The sequence below is a fragment of the Clytia hemisphaerica genome, unplaced genomic scaffold, assembly GCF_902728285.1.
Source record: "Clytia hemisphaerica strain Z4C2 unplaced genomic scaffold, Clytia hemisphaerica genome assembly, whole genome shotgun sequence".
NCBI classification, from domain to species: Eukaryota; Metazoa; Cnidaria; class Hydrozoa; order Leptothecata; family Clytiidae; genus Clytia; species Clytia hemisphaerica.
In genome coordinates, this window is record NW_027103900.1 from 1,826,762 (window position 1) to 1,844,243 (window position 17,482).

At 35.8% G+C, this 17,482-nt stretch overlaps 2 protein-coding genes across 2 annotated transcripts in view; one reads left to right on the top strand and one right to left on the bottom strand.

The window, feature by feature from the left end:
- Window positions 1–4,653, bottom strand: part of LOC136808885 (SWI/SNF-related matrix-associated actin-dependent regulator of chromatin subfamily D member 1-like) — a 32,178-nt gene extending 27,525 nt beyond the window's left edge. The window contains exon 1 of the mRNA XM_067065451.1: window positions 4,513–4,653. Within this exon, the coding sequence (XP_066921552.1) occupies window positions 4,513–4,533 (21 nt within the window). The 5' untranslated portion in view covers window positions 4,534–4,653. The remainder of the gene's footprint in view (window positions 1–4,512) is intronic.
- Window positions 4,654–4,819: 166 nt separating this feature from the next.
- Window positions 4,820–17,275, top strand: LOC136808886 (transformer-2 protein homolog alpha-like). The gene is made up of 8 exons (XM_067065452.1): window positions 4,820–4,911; window positions 10,554–10,759; window positions 13,645–13,714; window positions 14,026–14,154; window positions 14,939–14,998; window positions 15,168–15,283; window positions 16,254–16,384; window positions 16,601–17,275. Exons 1-8 carry the CDS (start codon window positions 4,906–4,908, stop codon window positions 16,606–16,608), a joined length of 726 nt encoding a protein of 241 aa, XP_066921553.1. The 5' UTR covers window positions 4,820–4,905; the 3' UTR covers window positions 16,609–17,275.
- Window positions 17,276–17,482: the final 207 nt, after the last annotated feature.

Here is a 17,482-nt window from a genome sequence, read left to right on the forward strand (position 1 = left end):
AAACACGTCCTATGGAGCCTAAGGGTTAATGAGACCCCTGGTAAAGATTTTTTATGGTCAAAACAACTTCGAATAACTCCTAATTGTCATTTTCAGGTATTTTGAGCAGTTTGGAGTCTTCAAAAAAAATCAAAATTTTTTTGGTTAACCCTTTGAGCGCGCAGTAGTTTTGAAAATTTTGAAAAATTTGGATAATTTTTTTTGAAATTTGAAAATCAAAATGGCGTAAAAGCTTGTAGCTTTTGATTCAGACAATCGTTTTTGGTACCATTGGAAAGGTTATTTTATACTCTTTCAAAAACATTTGGTTTCTTTCCCTTTAAATAAAGTCCTAGGGAGATGGGACCCCAGCTTTAGGACTTGGTATTTTGGCTGTTTCTATGGAGCCTAAGGGTTAAGAGATAAAAAGAAGTAACACTCCCTTTTAAAAAAGGTGTAACGGAAGGGACATCCATAACGGAAGGGACATCAAATTTTCCAAGGAGATAACTCCCACCAAATTGTTAATATAAAGTTTAAATGTACCTGCAAGTAAGAAGTCTAATGAGCGTAGTAGTCAACCAAAAGGAAAAGTTTTTAAGTCGAAGACTTGAGATGCTGTTCAATTTAATGTTTGCGTAACAGAAGGGACAAAACCAAGGCACATTTCCAATGGGAAGGACTGTCAATGAAAAAACATGTCAAAAATAGAGGATAATGGTTTGCAAATTGAATTTGGAGTAATCCCAATGGTAAATTGTGAGAATTTAACATAAACTATAGCTATTTGACAAAGATTTTCTTGAAAATGCTAGTTTTCAAGATATGAGCAGTAAAAGTCAAAAGCGTAACGGAAGGGACAGGTGTACCAAAAATGTGGCCTTTACCCAATTAACTTACTATAAAACCTCTTTTACAAACTCAAAAAACTTTCAAAACTACTTTAAGCTACATCAAAACATCAGCCACATTTATAAAGGCTCTTTTCCAGCGGCCATTTTGTTTAGAAATGAACCTGCGTTTTCATTTTCATTTGTTTATCTTTTTTTGCAAGGTCAGCTTTTTCCATAAATTATGCGCGCGCATCGAAAAATATCACAAACCCCGCAAAAATTCTGCTCAGTGACTGGGCGCGTACTGACCAATTAGAGACACTTGCATATGCAGGGACAGATATCCCTGCAGACGAGTTACTTGGACCAGACCGTAAACCAGAGACAAAATATAAAAAAAAACTAGACGGTGAAATAATTTACGGTCTGGATATCCAGGCTATCTTGTCTGTTGTCTAGTCTGGTTAACAATTCAATTCAATTCAATGGGCTATTCCAAAAAAAAATTGTACAGGGGTATTGACGAACTTTTTTCACTAACCCCTTGGAAATTTTGGATAACAAACTATCCCCTGGAAATTAGGATTCAACACCCCTGGAAAGTGAAATTTTGTGAAAAAGGGCCTGGAAAGTGACTATTGATGCCAGTTTAGCACAAGTGTTTCAACCGATATTCCAATGAAGCCATACTTTGATTTGTACAGAAATTTCGCCTGCTCAAATCAAAATAACTAAATGGTCAATCTCACTAAAGCAAAACATTGCCGCCACGGCATTTCCCTGGATAAAAATTCTGGTCACATGACCATCCGTGATTTTACACTAACACGCGGGAACCAGCTAGAAGAAGAAAGAAAAAACCGGGGGTCAAATTAAATTTTTCTCCCTTCTTGCGGCAAACATAAGACTTTAAGAGGCCATTTATTTAAGAAAGGGGTGTTATATCATAAATAAATTATGTAAGTAAATGATATTTTAAGTAACAAGTTCATTGACAATTTTATTTTGAAGTTTGTTTTTAAAAACAAAACCACCTCAGTTACATCAATATGCCTTCTTACCTGTCTTTAAAAATATAAATAAAAGTAATCACGGAAAAAGGCGTGAAAAAAAAAGACATAAGTGTGAGAACAGAGTAATCAAAAGTACCATTAGAATCGTTAGAAAAAGTACCATTAGAAGCCATTAAAAATCAACCTGAATAAATGCAATCGAGATTCCAGAGAACTTCATAATTCCCCAAACAACATTACATTACTATGTCAAACTCCCATCACATAAATTTTACAATTACGTCAGAGTAGACTACGCTCGCCACCGAAGAGGTTTATTTGGAAAGGGTAATTATATTTTATTGTTCGCTTCATTTTTAAAGATTCGCCGGGTTGGAAAAGTATGAATTTCTTTGTACATATTTTACCTACCCCAAATATTTAGGAGGCTGAGTTTTAAACGAATCGTCAAGTTGAAACGAACGATAAATGTATCAAGGTCTGTTTTATTTACCCCCTGGTGACTTAACAAAAGAGACTTAACTCGATGTTACAATCCAATTATTGAAAGTTTGTCTCAGCCTTTTTATAATGAGCAAGACATACGTTCTCTGATTACGCAATTTACATATTGACATTTTCGAGGCATTTTGATGTAACTGCCCCTGCTATATGATAATTTCATTTTCTTAACTTATGGACCCATTTGGAAGTATTTGTAATACAGATCATTTGGCAGTGTAGTTGCAGCCTATACAATCTAAAGTCTGAAGTCGTGACTCCCTGAGCCTTGGGTCACTGGTGACCCCACAGAGAACTTTTTAGTTGGCAGACACTGACAGCAAGGCACATCCTGGCAAATGAACGGGGTATTTTTCACTTGCGACCATTGGCAAATGAACGGGGTCGAAAACGAAAGTGACGTAATAGCGCAGAATACCCAGTTTAATTGAACCGATATGGAAATATTTTGCTTCATTTCAAAGAACTGCATAGATGAAATTTTTATTCCATGGGTCAATTTTGTCTTCGAAGATTGAAGAAACGTTTAACGAAAAAATAAAGTTCCCAGTTTTCTTACTTTTTTCCCTTTTTCAGTTCGAAGTTCATTTTTATTCATTTTCACGCTTTTAGCCTGAGACGTCCTATCTCATTTACACTGGGTGACGAATATAGGGTGCGCACTCGTCGGGATTTTTTGCGCGGAACGAGGAAGAATTTACAAAAATGAACTTCAATGCATTAGTACTTACCTTTAAATCATCCAAATCTGTTCATTCTTTTTTAAATCAATCAGGAATAATCAGGGAAACAAGTAAAAAAAACTGCATCCAGGTATCTTTTTTCTTTCCAAAGATATTCATGTTTTTCGACGTCAAGGTGAAAACGCGATTTAGCGCTGACCACGGCACCGGAAAATCCTCGACCCACATAGAAACAAATGGCTGTCGCTATTGAGCTGGTTCATCTTTTCAATGGCGGTTTTTTTAGTAAACCAAGGGTAAGATTAGGCTACAATCTATCACAACCTGCTTTATTTGAAAATCTACAGTCCGTCTGGAATTTTGAAAAACAAGAAGAAATTGCGATTTTTTAACAAGATTGCAGATTTTTTCATTTAAGCAGCATACACCATCTGAAAGCTGAGGATTTTAGCTTTCTAGTGGTGAAATTTGTTTTTAGCTATCATTTCCAGCTCATTAGCGATAAGCTAAAGTTTAACAGTCATCGGGCCGATTTTCAGACCGCGCCAGCAAAACTCCTCACGCCCTGCCACGCGGAAGGCTAGAATTCACCCGCCATCTTTAATGTTTTTCGGTGCTGTCCAAAGGTCATTTCTTGGTTGCGCGTGGTAGGGAGACGATTCCTTGAAAAGGTCGTTTTTTTGTGGTTTGAAAATGGAATAACTTTCGAACTACTTAACCAATTTTAACAAATGACCCCTCATTTTTCTCACAAAGGTAAGGACTTTCAAATAAAATTAGTTTGGTTTTCAAAATTTGAGGGGAAAATTTTGACCTGTCCACCCTAACGAATACCCCATGCAAATGCTCACCCGTGCCCGTTCATTTGCCAGGATGTGCCTGACTGACTGACTTTAGGTTGGTTTGGGAATCGTTTTATTTTGAAATGTAATCTTCACTTTAGATGAATACTTTTATTTATTTGGATTCCTGATAGGTTCAAGGTTTGTTTACTTTTTATTTCAAATTATTTCATTGATTTATTGAGCTGCAATAGCTGATTGAAAAACAAAGATTTTTGATAGTTATCAGCGTGGGCTTGGCCGCCATTTTGAATTTCGATTTTTTTCTCCTGTACTCGGCAATTTAGAGGTTGTTCGTAATACGCGATTTGGCTTATGCGTAACACTTGTGTTAGGAGAACACTTGTGTTAGGAGGAGACAACCCCCTGCCCTGGAAACCTTTTTTAATAACCCCCTTGTGGAAAATCTGAAAATGACCAAAAGCCCCTTGGAAAATCAAGGCTCAGTCCCCCCTGGAAAAGTTCGTCAATACCCCTGTATGGTTTAAAAATGGAATAGCCCAATTCAAAACATATATTTACCCGAAGGAAGGGACACCAAGTTTAGAAACCTAATTTACAAATGGTGCAACCTAATTATTCAAGGCAAGGTATGCTTCATCCATTTAGTTTCTTGGGATATTGGAACTTATTAATAGAAAATGATTAAAGTGTAAAATACCTGTATTCCTGGGCGAAACATCTATTTGGAGGCAAGCAGTAAAGTCCAAAATAAACAATGTTGTTTGGTTCCTGTTTGAGGCCGCTTCCCGCTCTTCGCTCTTCTGGCTTGTTCGCGGCTCAGACTACCATTTTTATTTTTGACAAAAGATATACAACAGCTGAAGCCTGGATAAAATGAGGACTGAGAATCGTTGTACTCAGCTTTACAGATTAAAACTTAATTCAACTTGTTATCCGGTCTGTATTTTCTATATAGCTCACTGGATTTAGAAATCGCCGCTCAAGTTGCATGGCTGTCCTTTCATTAGTCTTGAGGCATCCGTAGAGTTCATATATTTTTTAGAGTTCGAATTTGAATATCTTCTAGAGAAATATCAAAGATCATCTGGTAATGGCGGTAAGTCTATTTGAATTTTTTTCATTTAACTCTTGAGAGTACTATACTAATCTCTTTGATTAAGCCTTTTAGATGGTACACTGTCACCCTTCTTCATTCTTTGTAGGGGGCAAACTGTGATGTTGTCTTTTTGTTTGTACTTGACAGTGTAGACCTAACTCTTCACACAAAAATTACGGGAAACGCATGTTTGGACTTTGTACCCTATGCTGCACTCAAGCACTTAAGCCAAAGCAAAGTCAGGCCAAAGTCCCGCAAAGGCGGGACAAAAATCAATTTTTTGAAGTTTGCAAAAAAAACGTCACATAGAAGATCTTTCAAATTCAGTATAGTCAACTCAGGTAATCGTTACGCACTCCTAATTCTTACACACTTTTTGAATCACCAATATTTCATGATATACTTGGTTTCTAACCTTGAAGTAAAATTATTATGAAAGCCGAAACATTTCCCTACCTTTTGTACCAATAATTTGTTTCTGTTTTGACTTCCCGCTCGCCAAAATTTGCTTCAAAGAAAATGCGCTGTGGCGATACCATTTTGATATTTTAGAAGGATGAAGTAACTTTTGAACTGAGGAGATCTGGGTACAAGATAGCGCGCAAATGGTTGTTGCTAAGAAGCAGCCTATTCAAGTACGTTTTATCCCACCAAATGTTTTTTCTTGAATATTCCGTGATAAATAACAAGAGCCGCGGATCAATTAGGTGCGTAAAATTTACCAGGGTAGCCCAATCATTACGCACCTTTTCAAGTTACCATTCAAGCTTAAAGTCGCCAATACATTGTTTCAAGTAATATCTTTTCAACACAGTTTAATGGCCAATTGGTTTTCTTAACAGTTTTCCGATCCATGGAATCGATAGGGAAAAATGCGGAATAATTGCAGATTTGGCACGTAATCATTACGCAGTTGAAAAATGTTGCTTAATAATGAACTTTGGCTTATCGAAGATAGCTTATATGAATGAAAAAGGTTGGAAAATGCTTTAGCTATCTAAAAAGAGCTCAACTAGCGGGCAACTAGCCTTTAATCGCAAGAATTAGCATGCGCGGAATCGATAGGGAAAAATGCGGAATAATTGCAGATTTGGCACCTAATCATTACGCAGTTGAAAAATGTTGTTTAACGAATTTTGGCTTATCGAAGATAACTTATATGAATGAAAAAGGTTGGAAAATACTTTAGCTATCTAAAAAGAGCTCAACTAGCCTTTAATCGCAAGAATTAGCCGCAAAATCAACCTTTCTCTGAAAAGTGCGTAACAATTACCTGAGTTGACTATATGTGAATAGAGCAGTAAAAAATACAACTTTTCTATTTTTCCTTTTTTTTGCAAAAGTTCTAGGAATGAAAATAAGGGATAATGATGATTGAATACTATCCATTGATGACCCTCGGCACTATCGTAAAGCTAGAATCACTTTGCGTACTTTTCGCTTGAGAAAATGATTGACGATTTGAAGTTTTTCACTCGCGCAGGAGTTTGCGGAGCGTTCTAGGCTCAATCCTCGGACCGCGCTAAAAATGGTAGACTGAGCTGTGATAGATCATTTCGATGGATATGGAAGTTGTCGGAACATTTACAAGGCTCTTGACAGAAAATCGTTTGTTTTATTGTCAATGATGACAGTGCGGTTATTAATTTTGTTAGATCTGACAAATTGATGTTTGTAAGTGCACTTTATAGTTTTGATTCCCATTGAAGAATCATATTTTGGTTTTCATGTTATTAGATGCTGGTTTAGAGCTTTAGGTCTACACTGCTTGATTTATTTATAGAAGCACTTAGTATTGGCCGATTCAAATATGTTTTCGTTAATGTACTTATGGTGAACCTTTGTGTATTGTCTCTTCCTTGATAGCTTGTCAAAACCTTGACCAGTTTGATTCAAGTCTTGTTCTTTTCATGTGCACAATTTATATAGCCGTCTTTTACGTTGTGACAGTCTCTAACACTTAAGATAGCGACTCCAGAATTCATGCAACTTTCGTTGACGTCAAACCAAATGTTTCATTTTTCCGTGAACTTTGAACCCTTCGCACTTTTTTTCTATGTATGCTAAAGCGTTCTGGTCTTTACTAAATGAAAGCCCGTGATATTAGCTTTTCCAGCGGTATATAACACTGTGGACACGGGCTAGACGGCAAATTGGTAAAATGCCAAACGTTTTGCAACATTTTGAAAATTGTTTGCCGACGGGAGAAAAAAAATTTGCAACTATCGATAAACAAATGTGTCTGGAAACGGAGGAAAATGTATTTGGAGGCTGAAACTTTGTATGTTTATCAGAAAAAGGGTGAGGAATTCAAAAATCACAATCGCTAATTCTAGTTCTTTCATTTTCATGTAGTTTTTTTAACTTTTTTGCTTCTTTAGCATGGGAATGGCCCAAAAAAAAGTTTTTATTTCTGCCGAAATGGATTTTCTTTTCATTTGGGGTTTCTCCTTTCAGAAAAACTTATTCTTTACTCTTAAGTTTTTGTTCCTCCATTTCCAGAGGCCCCTTGAAAATGAGTCCTACCACCTTTTTTGACTCATTTCAACCTTTTCCAAGCTCTTTTCTTCAAAAACAAAAATAAAACAATGCAATGTCTTCTTTTTTCAAAAAAAAGATATATCTTTCGTTATTTTGATAAATATACTAAATATTTTACAAATATTTTTATATAATAATATTTTAACACCATCAAAGAATTCTCCCTCCAAATTTGAGGTCTCTAGCTACACTAGAAAAAAAGATATGCAAAATTTAAGAAGCATGACTGGAAAATTTCTTTTTTTTCTTTTTTGACACATTTTTCGAATTTTTCCAAGCTATTTTTGGACATTTTTAGTCAAATTTTTGACACTAAAATTTGAATATCTTTACAACCACTAATCCTCTGGAGGCCTATGACCCCTCATTTTCTTTCTTTTTCAAAGCTCTACAAGATAGGATAGATTTTGAAAAAAAAATTAAAACTTGAAAAATCTTCTGGAGTCGCTACTTTTAACGATTAGGGCTAGCTGAATCTTTGCTAAAGGTTTTTTGTGGGTATTTTAGACATACTGTAATCTTGTCTAATAATGTCTTTAAAGTCACTCCACATGTTGTTGATGCCTGGGGAATGTCCTTTCTGCGTTGTGTTTGATTCCAAATTTGGCACATGTCATTCTTCTTTTAACAGGGAAATTGAGCTATTCTATTTTAAAACTATTCACGAACTTTTCCAGGGGGTCTAAGCCTTGATTTTCCAAGGGTTTTTGTTCATTTCTCTTTCGCACCGAGTAGGCTTTTAAATCGAAATATGAAAAAATCCGTATTGGAACACACTCGAATTTCTGGAACAAAGAAGACCAAATTAAAGTCTATTCATGATAAGTGCGCACTCTTTTTTCTTTTACCTATAACTTTTGAAGGAATTCTTCAATCTTCATAAATTTGGTATCGTGGGAGAGATATTTGTGAGTGGAACAATTTAAAATCAAAAAGTCTTTTAAAAAATTCTAAAAATGAAGATGAAAATGAAGAAGAAAAAAATGAAGATCTTGTAGAAAAGTGCTATAACTATCATTTTCACTGAAGTGTACCTTGATCATCAAACGTCATCACTGTGAAAAGATTTCTAAAAAATAATAATTCAGTCAAAAGATATCAAACAAAGTTATAAGCTGATTGATTGACGTCTAAAAACCCTGTTTTCTGCTGTTTTTTGGGGTCAATCACTTATTAACTTTGTATCATAACTTTATATTGAATAAATATTTCAGTGAAATTTCTTCACAGTGATGACGAAGATCAAAGAATCTCTCCAGTGAAAATTAAAGTTATAGCCCTTTTCTACAAGATCTTCATTTTTTTTTTCTTCTGTATTTTCATCTTCATTTTTAGAATTTTTTTAAAGACTTTTTGATTTTAAATTGTTCCACTCACAAATATCTCTCCAACAATACCAAATTTATGAAGATTGAAGAATTCCTTCAAAAGTTAGAGGTAAAAGAAAAAAGTGCACACTTATCGTGAACAGACTTTAGTGGCAAAAGGATGGAGCGTTTGACGTCACTTGTGCGGCAAGTTACATACTTGTTATTTGTTAATCCCATCGGGCGATAGGCGGTTAGGTGGCAGACGTTCTCTAATTCTCTAATCGGCGTCCGGTCATTTTGAATGAAAACAAAAAAGTTAAAAAGGGCGCGTTATCAGTGAAAGTTATCTTTTTCTTTAATTTTATCTCCTGATGGTGAAGTGTAATAGGTTTCCTTTTTGATTTCATTATTCCAACCATAACGCAGCAATTCGAATTTGGTATGATTCAATTTCATATTGTTAGTGATTGTCCATTGATATGAGATCTGAAGCTCTTGCTGTATTTTGACATCTTCAGCATCTTTTATTTATTTGGTAGCACGATAATTGTCATCTGCAAAGGACTTTACTACACAGTTTATGACATTTGCATCTATATCTCCAGATATCTCCAATGAGGATCAGGAAAATCAGGGGTCTAAGTACACTTCCTTTTGGAACACCTGAGATTACTTCCTTTTGGTTTGATTTCACACCATTCACCATTACTGTCTGTTGTCTGTCTCTCAAGAAGGATTCTATCCAATTATAGATTTTACCAGTTACTCCAAGCCTTTTGAATTTTGACAGTACAATTGAATGGTCGACTTTGTCAAAAGCTTTTGAAAAGTCTAAATAAATAACATCAACATTGGTCTCCTTGTCGAGTAGATTTAGTATAAGGTCATGTTGCTCAAGTAGCTGACTTAAACATGATCTCTGACTTCTAAAGCCATGCTGATTTGTGTTGAAAAGGTTATTTTCATTCATGTGTTTAACTATATGACTTCTGATAACTTTCTCAAATATTTTTATAAGATGTGAGGTTAGGGCAACTGTTCTATAGTTTGAAGCCAGTGACTTATTTCCGCCTTTATAAATTGGGGTGACGGTTGATTTCTTCAGTTTTGTAGGAACGATTCCTTTTTCAAGGCTTGTTTTGCATAGATAGCATGGTGCTAATTCCTCTTCATAGGTTCAGCCCCCCCCTTATTTTTGGGGGGGGGGCTAAGAAATATTTTGGCCTTTAAAGAGCCTGGGGGCTAAAATTACCAAAATATTTGGGGGGACCTAGATTGTTGGGGGGAGCCTAGATGATCTGACTGAGACTCTGGGGGCTGTTCAGCTAAATTCAAAAGATATCTTATCTTACTATTAAATCAAATATAAAAAGCAAAAGACTTGTAAACATAAATATTAAAACAAGTAAAATTTAGTTTTCATTTATATCAGTACTCGTATATTTTTTTTATTGACTTCTCTCTACGGGGACGGGAGAACAATGTTTTTGTTTTTGTTTATCTTGGGACCTGAAGTGTTAGGGGACCTAGCACAATGCAATTTTTTGGGGGGAGCTAAATTGTTGGGGGGACCTTACTTTGTTGGGGGGAGCTAGAAACCTGGCTGAAGCTATGCCTCTTTGCAGTGCTTTAGAAATATAGATGGGAAGCTTGTATACTTTTTTTTGGTGCACCCGGTATATATATATAATATAATAAAATGGAAAATAATTGCCCCATGACAAGTGACTCACGCAATATGATTTAATGTTTTTGTATTAGTATAATGGATTAGTTTTTATTTTATTATAGCCAAGATCTCGTTCAAGATCACCCAAATCAAGGTCAAGATCTAGATCAAGGTCACGCTCAAGGTCAAGATCTCCAAAGAGACGCTCTTACAGTAAATCAAGGTCTCGTTCTCGTTCTCGTTCAAGAAGTGCACCAAGGAGAAGATCATATTCTAGATCAAGATCCAGAAGTCGATCCAGATCACTAAGAAGGAGAAGATATAGCAGGTTAAATTTTGGATTTGCTTTATACTGAACATTTAAAAAAAAATTATTTTGTGTGCTTAATAAAATTTAAAGGATGCAAGGTTTTTTGACAGTTCCTGTTTATAAAATATGTGAAAACCTTTTATTTTCAGGGTTCTTTATTCTGCCAAAACTAATTCCAAGTACATAAACTGTGTTTTTGGACCTACCCCGGTGGAGGTCCTATAAATTAATCTTTGTCCGTTCGTTCGTTCGTTATTAGCTTTCCTCGTGATTGGCTCATTATTTTTTTCAGATTTTTTGCACAAAGATGCATAACTATAAACCCTTGAATGTGATGGAGCCAATTTTTGAAGAAAAAATTTTTTGGGCAAATCTGTGCCAAAAAACAGCTTAAAAAAAGGGTTTTTTGGACTTTGTGAAAAATTAGATCATTAATTTTTTCTGATTTTTTGCATGAAAGTAGGGTACCATCATAGGTAAAATATGGCTTAAGCAGATTTTTGCAAAAAAATTTTGTTGGCTCAAAAAACGCATGTTTATCTATAAGAATCACTATTAATAAGCATACATCAATGTTCTTAGTCAAATTACTCAATTTTTTTATGAGATAGATGTTTCTTTTGCTCACGAGGGCTTACTTTTAAAGAATATGTGTTTATTATTATTATTATTATTAAGATGTATACAAGCTCACAGGCCCGAGGTGGACCTATACGAACCGATTTCTAATTACAATATTAATATGTCAAGTATCTTAGTTGGTGTTTTTCGATGACAAATCGCGGCAGTGCATTCCATGTTGGAATCGATCTATAGTAGAAAGATTTCGTCTGAGCCCCACGAAAACCATCATCAGCAAAGTTTGGAACAAATTCATGATCATGGAATCTGGTTGGGCGGGATTTTTTAACAAACTTGTTCCGAGTTGTCTGTGGGTCGTAAAAATGAATATGCTTATATATTTGCACCATATCACTGAAAAGCCTTCTGAACTCAAGAGATGGAAGTTTGAGTCGTTTTAAACGTTCTTCGTAGTGCTAGTGGAGATTACGATATTGAGGAATCAGTCTTGTCGCCCGTCTTTGAACACCTTCAATCAAATTTATACTACGACGTAATTTTGGCTGCCATACTGATTGTGCATATTCCAAGTGAGGTCTGACAAAGGTGGTGTACAGAGTACAAAATGCCGAAGGACTTAAGTCGTTAAAACTTCTTTTGATGACTCCAAGGATTGAATTTGCTTTGTTGACCTGTTTGGATATATGCTCCTCGAAAGTTAGTTCCGAATCGATCAAGATGCCGAGGTCTTTTTCTTCAAAAACATGTTCAAGTTCATTACCCCCAAGCTGGTATCTGTGTGCATGCTTGATGTTGGCGAATTTACCTATTGTTAAGACATGACATTTATCAGGATGGAACACGAGTAACCAATCCTGAGACCATTTTTCCATTTCATCGATATCTTTTTGTACAACGATAGAGTCTTCAACCGAATCTATAGTCTTCACTATTTTTGTGTCATCAGCAAAGAGAAATGCATCCGAAACTACTTTTTCTGGCAAATCATTGATGTAAATGACAAATAGCCGAGGTCCAAGTACACTTCCTTGAGGAATCCCACTTACAACAGGGTTATTTGTTGATTTGGCAGAGTTGACTTTGACCAGCTGCTTGCGATCTGACAAAAACGATGTTATCCAGTTTAGTAGACTTCCACCTACCCCGTAACATTCCAGTTCTTTCTTTAACCTCCTGTGAGGGACGGTGTCAAACGCTTTTGCAAAATCAAAATAGATGCAATCGACAACTTGGCCTTCTGCCATCGTTTCACAACATTGGTCAATGTAATAAAGAAGTTGAGTGACTGTTGATTGCTTACCAATAAAACCGTACTGTTTTTCAGATAAAAGATTTTCTTCCATAAGATGATCCATGATTACTTTTCGTAACACCGACTCCATCATTTTGCATACTACAGTATAGACAGTATAGATTACTGTATAGATGTTAAACTGACTGGACGGTAGTTTATGGCTAGGTTGTGAGCACCCTTGTTCTTGTAGATTGGCGTGACATGCATTCATGTTTAGACATGAAATTTTGGTTGCTTGGCGCGTTTTTATAGAAAAACTGGCCAAATTCAATATTTTTTTATAAGCACATTATCAATTACTTAGGTATTAGCTTTTCTTGAGATTGGCTCTTTCATTCTTTATGATTTTTTGTACAAAGATGCATAACTATAATCCCTCGAATGTGACGGAGCCTGGTTTTTGAAAGAAAAAAAAATTGGGAGCAAATTTGGGCCAAAAAACAGCTAAAAACAGGTTTTTTGGACTTTGTGAAAAATTGAAAAAACGTTTTTTTATAAGAAACAAACGACTACACGCTTTTTTTAAATAAGAATACACTGTATAAGAATGTCCATGATGAAAATGACCAAAAAACTAAGAATATGCTAAGAATATCACCTTCATGGAATTTTGTTACTAAAGCTAAGAATGTCATTTTAAGAGCATTTTCAATTATAAATTATCAATTATCCCCAAGTTAGGCTCACTCCTTTTACAAAAGTGCCATTTTATGCTTGAGAGGTATGTACTAAATGTTAAATCTAGTATGAATTAGGATCCTAACCTAAGAATGTGCTGTAAGAATATTTTAGGATGATTTTCCCAAAAAAAATTAAGAATATCCATGATGAAATGGATTTACACCATTCTTATAAAAAAAAGCGTGTAATTTTAATAGATCGTCACTATTTGTGTTCTGAATAATTGTTTAATGGTCACGCTCACGTAATTATCAATTATATATGTGTTAAATGCATAACTAGGTAGGTCCATAAAAGTATCACTTGTTGATTTCACATTTATCAGCATTAATTACCTTCATCTTAGGTCTAGAAGTAGAAGTAGAAGCAGAAGTAGGTCTCCAATGTCATCTAGAAAAAGACATGTAGGAAGTAGGGTAAGTCTTTTTTAACAGTGAATACCTTTAAGGGAAGAAATTCCCACTGAATTTGATCTTGCGTTTTTTTCCTTGAATTGCGTTTTTGGTCAAATATTACTCAATCAAGACACAAGCCACCTTGAGTGGATAATTTTTGCGTGGATTTGTTTTTGCGAATAGAGCTTTTAAGTTTTTCGTGTGGACTTATTTTTGCGAAATGGGGCTTCAATTAGGTTTACTGATTTCAATATCGGTGAAGCTTAAGTTGCTAGCTATAGATTATTTACTAAGGAACCTGACATAACCAGTCTAGTGAAATTTTTCTTTAGGAAGCACCACCAACTGGAAAATGTTTGGGTGTATTTGGTCTCAGTTTGTACACAACAGAACGTGAAGTTAAAGATATGTTTGAGAAATATGGAAGGGTTGCAGATTGTCGTATTGTTCATGATCATGCTGTAAGTATACAATAAACTTGGCAGAACTTGTAAGTAGAGGTTGAGAATTTCACACTGGGTGGTAAATATCCAGAAATATGTCTGTCATTTGAAAATTCACCGAATGTGGATCACTCAAGTCAAAAGAGCAACCACTGTTATAGGGGGCACAGCAAATTGGGGCTGTTATTTTTAAGGGATACAGTCTTATTTCACCTTTGTAAATAAATCTTTGATTATACTTTTTCTATTTATCAATTTTGACATTTAAAAGGAAGAAATTTTGGCGGGAATTTAATTTGGGGGATGGCCAAAAAAGTTTTTTCAGAGGGAATTTAATTTGGCGGTTGGACGAAAAAACTAAATTTGGCGGGAATTTAATTTGGCGGTCGCTTAAAAAAATTAACCTTAAGATGGCGTCAAAACAGTGAAAAAATAGCAAAAACACCTTAAAAGAGATCATATTTTCAAAATGTTTAATTTGGCGGGAATTTAATTTGGCGGATGGCGGAAAAAAGAAATTTTGGCGGGAACTTAATTTAGCGGATTTCAGCCAAATCCGCCAAATTTTCTTTCCGCCAAAATTTCTTCCTTTAAGGTAGTGTGGGCCAACACTGGAGCTTCCACTTTGTTACAAACCTTGATAATGACTACCCCTGCCTGTATTTATATTACAGTGAAATAAATTGAATCACAATAAGTGCTCAAGAAAATTCGAAAAAATTCAAGCGAAATATCAAGAAATAAAGAACTATCTGACAATTGCCACATGGTGTTTCGAACAGCTCTTCCACTTTTATTTTAGACTGGACGATCTCGTGGATTTGCATTTATCAATATGGAATCTATAAACGGTGCTGCAGATGTAAGGAACTTTTCTTTATTAGAACAAAAGCCAAACACCAACAAGGGCCGGTTATTTTTAACTGAGATTTTAATAGACTGATAGACACATGGTTGATGACAAAAAGTATAAATTTAAAGTTTCTTTTGCACGGGAAACCTGACAAAACTGCATTTGTTTTTCATTACAGGCCAAAGAACGTTTAAATGGTGCAGAACTTGATGGACGACGTATTCGTGTAGATTACTCAATCACGCAACGTGCACACACTCCAACTCCTGGTGTTTACATGGGACGACCAACAAAGTAAAAAGCAATCACTTTCTTTCCTTCTGTAGCATTTACAGTGTCATACTTATCGGGGTGGGGGGGGGGGCAGGTAGTCCCAATGAAATAAGATATGGCGAAAAGACCATATTCATTCTCAACTTCAGTTGAGCTATAATCTGAGAATGTCTGTATGTATGTCTGTCTGTCTGTATGTATGTCCGTCCGAAAACTTTAGGGCAGGCTGGACACTTCAAAAAAGGTTGGATTTGGCTGAAATTTGGCACACTTGTTCCTTGGGTGAATATCTGGGGGTGTTTTTTTCATTTTTTGAAAATTTTGATTTTTGGGGCCTGGGGACGAGTTTTTCGCCAAAACGAGGCTAAAACTTTGGGGCAGCCTGAACACTTCAAAAAAGGTCGGATTTGGCTGAAATTTGGCACACTTGTTCCTTGGGTGAATATCTGGGGGCATTTTTTTCATTTTTTGAAAATTTTGATTTTTGGGGCCTGGGGACGAGTTTTTCACCAAAACGAGGCTGGCAGCCTGGACACTTCAAAAAAGGTCGGATTTGGCTGAAATTTGGCACACTTGTTCCTTGGGTGAATATCTGGGGGTGTTTTTTTCCTTTTTTGAAAATTTTGATTTTTGGGGCCGGGGACGAGTTTTTCACCAAAACGAGGCTGGCAGCCTGGACACTTCAAAAAAGGTCGGATTTGGCTGAAATTTGGCACACTTGTTCCTTGGGTGAATATCTGGGGGTGTTTTTTTCATTTTTTGAAAATTTTGTTTTTTGGGGCCTGGGGACGAGTTTCAGCCAAAACGGACAAAGTATATTTGCTACCTATTTGAAATGTTACAATTGGGCCTTCTAATAACGGGAAAATCTGAAGTTGAGCCCAGTGCGGTGCGCACGTTCGACTATTTCCCTAATGAATTCTTGAATTGATAACAGACCATCCTTACAGCTACTAGAAAAACTAACATGCTCATTTTTTTCTGCTTTTAGACGAAGTAGTTATCGTGGCGGTGGTGGTGGTGGTGGTAGTGGGCGTTACAGTGGTGGCGCTGGCGGAGGCAGATCCAGCAGGCGTTCGTACTCTAGATCAAGATCCAGATCCAGATCCAGATCACCTTACTGTACGTATTCTGAGCATCTTAGAATGTTCATTAAATCCGAGATAATTATTTTAGTTTTGCACAGTTTTCCTCAAAATCTCCACTGGATGTCTTTTAGGTTTTATTTTAATAAGGTTAGCTTGTCACCAAAAAGATTTACCACCTCAGAAAAAAATTGGGATCAATATTAGAAAAGGAAACTATTTTATTTTTTATACGTTTGACTTTCTTTTACAGATCGCTAGTCTGGCGTTTGGATTCATTGACGGTATCGAAAAACGTATTAAAAATGTGATCTCGTTTATTGGAAAGAAACTTGTAATCGTCGACAACCGGACAAGCTGCTCAACAACACGAAAGTGCCTTCGTGCAAAACCATAAACTCTGTTAGAGATTGTCTAGGCTATTTCGATGCCTTATAAAGAGTTTTTATTTTTATTTGTAGATAACATATGATGTAAGCTTTTTTCAACTTTTCTTTTCTAGTTTTATGGTAAGAAGAGTGAAGATTCATGTCAGAAGGTTTTGAAGATTGAAGTCGGAAGAGGTCGATCAAGAACGACCACTCTAACCGAACGCTTCTTCAAGAAAATCGAAACCCTGGCAATGTAAGATACATGGCCTTTTTTAAAGGGGGGACCTATTGAGGCGGTCTGGGTCGGCTAGGTGAGATGGGATAAATTCTCGAACATCTATTTTCAGCCATATGATTGGTTAAAAACTGTTGTGATGCAATCTGTACATCCCACCTAGCTGGGTTAGCCCTTCTCATAAACAACGTCCTTAACTCTTGAGACTTACAATGTTGCAAAATTGATTTTACTTGGACATTTAAAAAGAACACCTTCATCATACAAAACATGTTTTTACATAGTTTTTTGTGTTATCAAAATCCTATCGACTGAAAATTTATCACGTTGTTAATCGAATTTTTCAATGTTTCAACATACCATTTCTTTCAGTCGTGAAGAAAGAAGTAAAGAATAAGAAAAATTTATTGCCCTGAAAATTTGAAGAAACAAGAAAACGAAATAGAAGAAAACCTTTCTGAAACGACTCTAATTCCTTGAAGAAAGAAGTTAAAATTAGAAGAAAACCTTAGAAGATTGAAGATTTTTC